This window comes from Notothenia coriiceps, unplaced genomic scaffold (genome assembly GCF_000735185.1).
Source record: "Notothenia coriiceps isolate Sejong01 unplaced genomic scaffold, NC01 NC01_scaffold00030406, whole genome shotgun sequence".
NCBI classification, from domain to species: domain Eukaryota; kingdom Metazoa; phylum Chordata; class Actinopteri; order Perciformes; family Nototheniidae; genus Notothenia; species Notothenia coriiceps.
The window spans coordinates 1-4,336 of NW_011363107.1; the positions used below are offsets into that span (position 1 = coordinate 1).

The 4,336-nt window shown below is 42.8% G+C and overlaps 1 protein-coding gene across 1 annotated transcript; it reads left to right on the forward strand.

Moving 5' to 3' along the window:
* Window positions 1-2,230: 2,230 nt before the first annotated feature.
* On the forward strand, window positions 2,231-3,107 carry LOC104959530 (homeobox protein engrailed-1-like; the record flags this gene model as incomplete). Its single annotated transcript, XM_010787427.1, has 1 exon — window positions 2,231-3,107. A coding segment is annotated over exon 1 (553 nt), but the record flags the coding sequence as incomplete, so codon positions are not given.
* Window positions 3,108-4,336: the final 1,229 nt, after the last annotated feature.

The window sequence follows — 4,336 nt, forward strand, 5'->3', positions numbered from 1 at the left end:
TGTAGCAGATAGCAATAGCCACCCGGCACTTTGATGGCTGAGTGAGGGCAGCCGGCAACGGCAGCCAGCAACGGAGGCAGAAGTCTAAAATAAAAACAATGTGCAGTGCAGTAAAGATGTGCAATGCAGGGCAGTAGTCCAATTCGAAAGTGTTGCGAGAACGAATGGTAGCTGAGGGTGATAGAGGGTAACAGAGGCGGAGAAGCGGCGAACAGTCAACGCCAAAAGGATGAAATAAACGTTATTTGTTGTTATTGTCAAAATACTTAAAATAATGTTTTGGGTTGTTCATTTATAGTTAATATCTGTCATTTTACAGGATTTTGCAAGTTATTTAAAAAAACATGATAATTACTATAAAAGATTACAGTTATTTCCTGTAAAATTACGATCTTTTTTTAACACTGTAGACAAGCAGAGACGCGTGCGACGACCTGGGTTTCAGAACGGGGAAAAGACAGAAAAAATTGGGTGTCGTCAGCGTAGCAATGGTATGAAAAACCATGCGGGCTAATGACAGATCCGAGCGAGTTTGTGGACAGAAAGAAGGGGAGGGGACCAACAACAGAATATATAATTCTTTCTCTGCCACTACCTGGTGTCTGCACTGAAGGGACACCTGTTTCGTCAGCATTATAAATCATGTTGGGAGGGAACTAATGCCAGTAAAACCTATTGGATCATGTGATCTCTTGCACACCTGAGAAGTGGAGTCAGATGTCTTACCTGGATTTCACAGCTGCTCTCTTTCACATGCGCTCCTCCCATCCTTCACCACCAGAGGTCGCTCTGATGTTATGTTGTTCTCATATGCCACTGAAAGCCACCTTACCATATTCCTGGAGATTCAATTGTTTCCTTTTCAGCGGTTGAGCAAAGTAAAACAAAAAGAACAGACTGCAGCAAATTCAGATTAATAAAACCTGGGTCCAAAGATGGCCTCTATCTTTAATTTAGTTAATCTTGATTACTACTGTCTTTACTAAGTCAGACATGCACTGGGTCACTGTTATAGAGAGCAGCTATTCTTATTATTAATTATTATTATTATTATTATTATTATTATTATTATCATTATTATCATTATTATCATAGCTGTCATTAGTTTAAAAAAAAGCTGCAGGTTTATGCAGTGCTCAATTGAAATCAATACGTATCAATACGTATCAATTGTAATTGCCCAACATGCATTTTCTTCACGCTCCAGATTCGCGCATCAGTGCATTGTTTTAATTGTAAGGAAATAATTGTTGTTTTTACACTTTGGACTGCATATTAAAAATGTGAAAAATATTGATAAATGATGACAAACATACATTTAAATAAATATTATATATATAAATATTTTTGAAATGAGGTGAGTTTCCTTGTCGCCGGTCAACAAATTATATTTATCTTGCACAATGAAATAACACTAAATACTCAAATGTTACAGGATTAATAAATCACTGTAACAGACACGTTTTGCAGTCATTTCAATTATAATGTATATAACCTGGCTATAAATATAATAGTGACACTAAAAGTAATCAGGATCTCAGATCCTTCGATCTTAAATTTACAAAAATATATGTTATCAGTAAACACCAGAAAGGAATAGATTTTAGCTGAAACGTTGGTAAAATTATCGAAAGAGGACAGAGTTATGGTCCAAAAAGGCATCCGGCTTCACTTAAAAAACAACATTTCAAACTAAATATTCATATTAATTACATCAGTGAGGTTGTTCTTCATTGTCAGGGAGCAGGAGCTCCTCTCTGTTTGTAGCATTTATTATTCTTATTGTTATTATCCTATCGCCACTTTGCGCGCTGTGATGAAGTGTTCTGTGGCTGGTGGTGACAGGCCCTCCTCCCGCAGCCAGGTGAGGGAGGTCCGGCCGATCATCCGCCATCCGGAGAAATGGCAAGCTATCAATTATCCTCCCTCGCGCTCAATGAGAGCCCGTCCTGCCACACAATGGTGGCAGCACCTCAGAACCTCAAAAAGAAAGAGAGAGAGTGTGTGTGTGTGTGTGTGTGTGTGTGTGTGTGTGTGTGTGTGTGTGTGTGTGTGTGTGTGTGTGTGTGTGTGTGTGTGTGTGTGTAGCAGTGATAATCTCTTGTTTGGTTTCTGAGGCTCTGAGACGTCTGACACCATTGGCCCGCGTGACCGCCTTTCCAAAGTGTCCCGGTGATTGGCCCGTTGCACGTGGATGTTATTCATGTCCCTCCGCTTAGTGTGTGTGAGTTTGTACGAGTGTGTGCATCATGGTGCTGTGATGTGTGGACTTTGTGAAGATCCGACTGTCATACAGCGGTGCATATCTCTGTGCGTGGAGCAGTGTGCACGAGCAGCTATAGCAGTCTCACCGTGAGCCACCGACAATGACGCGCCGGAGCGCATTTACGCAAACAGGATGTCCACAGTTTGCTCCTAATTACATCAACCAATATTTCTAAAAGCAAACGCAACTATGTTTTAGTGATTCCTGTTGTCATATTGTGGATAAAAACAAAGGCCCGTGCTGTGGGAGTGGATTGAGGGAACAGCCACGTTCTTCAGAGAAGCAGCGATGGAGGAGCAGCAGGACCCGAGCAGCTCGGACAGCAGTGAGGGAGAGAGCGTCTCCCCGGATCCCAGCCTGCCTTCGCCGCCCATGTTACCTCTGCAGGTGGCTCAGCAGGCCCACAGAACCACCAACTTTTTCATCGACAACATTTTGCGGCCGGACTTCGGCTGCAGGAAGGAGCACGGCCTGGGCCCGCGGGAGAGGGCGCAGAGCTCCGGCCGGGAGCGCGTCCACCCGGCGGTCAGCAGGCCGAGCCTACCCGGGACGCCGTGCCAGGACTCCAACTGTAGCAGTGACAGCACCTCGTCATCCGGCTCCTCCACCTCTTTGGCGAGTCCCAAAAAGAGTAACGGCGGCATCAGCGGAGGAACCGCAACCTCCTCCACCGGGAGCAGCGGCCTGAAAGCCGAGGAGAGAACTGGCGGTGAGACCGGGGGGGACACGTCCTCTTCGGTAGTGGTGCTGAGCGGTTCTGGGGGGTCCACACCGGAGACCCAGCCACTGCTGTGGCCGGCCTGGGTCTACTGCACCCGGTACTCGGACAGGCCCTCATCTGGTAAGGCAATAGTTTCATGAAAGAAATTCTCCGAGCTTGCATTTCGTTTAATAATGGAGGAATTCATAAATCCCGTTCATTTTTATCTGACAGAAACATTTACATTTATCCTAGGCTACATGTAGCAGTTTTCATTAAACAAAACAAGATTAGTTATTTTTTGAGAAAGTAAGCGGGAAATAATGTTTTTAGAAATGGAGATCACAATTTTGTGATTTAGCTGACATGTTGTTATTATTATATCTTTATAACCTAAAATACATTTTGTGTCAAACATATGCAGGTGTTTTTAATCGAAAATGTATTTTGTAACACTGGTGTTGAAGGACCTCCTTTTGATTTCTTAGAATAGTTTATTTCTGAATCTTTTAAATATTAAAAGTCCGGGTCTGTCGTCTGTGTTAGAAGCTCTATCATTCCCGCCAACAGGGTTCAACGCAAAAAATGTTATAGTTTATATTTCACATGTTTATTTCAATGTCCCCTCATTGGAACAAGCAGTCAATAAAACATCCATACTGTTATATTGCATTTAATGATTAACAACAACAGTAACATAGCCTGGGTGTTTTACATTTAGGCCACAACATGAAATCAACGTAAACGTTTTTGTTTTTCCCGCTTTCTCTGTGCCTTTCTGTTCTGGTATTTTAAACGATAACATTTATGTAAAAAAAAAAAACTAATAATAACTAACCTTCTCGTAGATAGGCCTATTGTTTATGTTTCGTAAGTCTCAAATAACAAAAGAAAAACACGCAGCTGGGATTTGTATGCACAAAGATGTGCATATCTAGGCTATGTTATTCGGTGTTCTGATTTATTAAATATCTTCCCTCTTTTAGACACAAGTACATGCAGGGACATTTATCAGGGCTTGATCTGATAACATTATGACTGTGGCAGCTCGTGCGCTGTGACACGTGCAGTCATCATTAGACAGGATATAGTTATTGTGCGCTCACTGAGCTGCTGCGAGGTAAGCATGCAGGGATCAAACACAATGGAATTAAAGGTAAATAATGTCTGTATGAGACATTTTGAATCCATTAACCGCCCGTTGGATTTGGGTCTGACTTTAGCTGACATCACTTTAAATTTCACACACACACACACACACACACACACACACACACACACACACACACACACACACACACACACACACACACACACACACGCACACACACGACACGAGCGAACGGACACCGAACGGAGGGAGTAGTAGG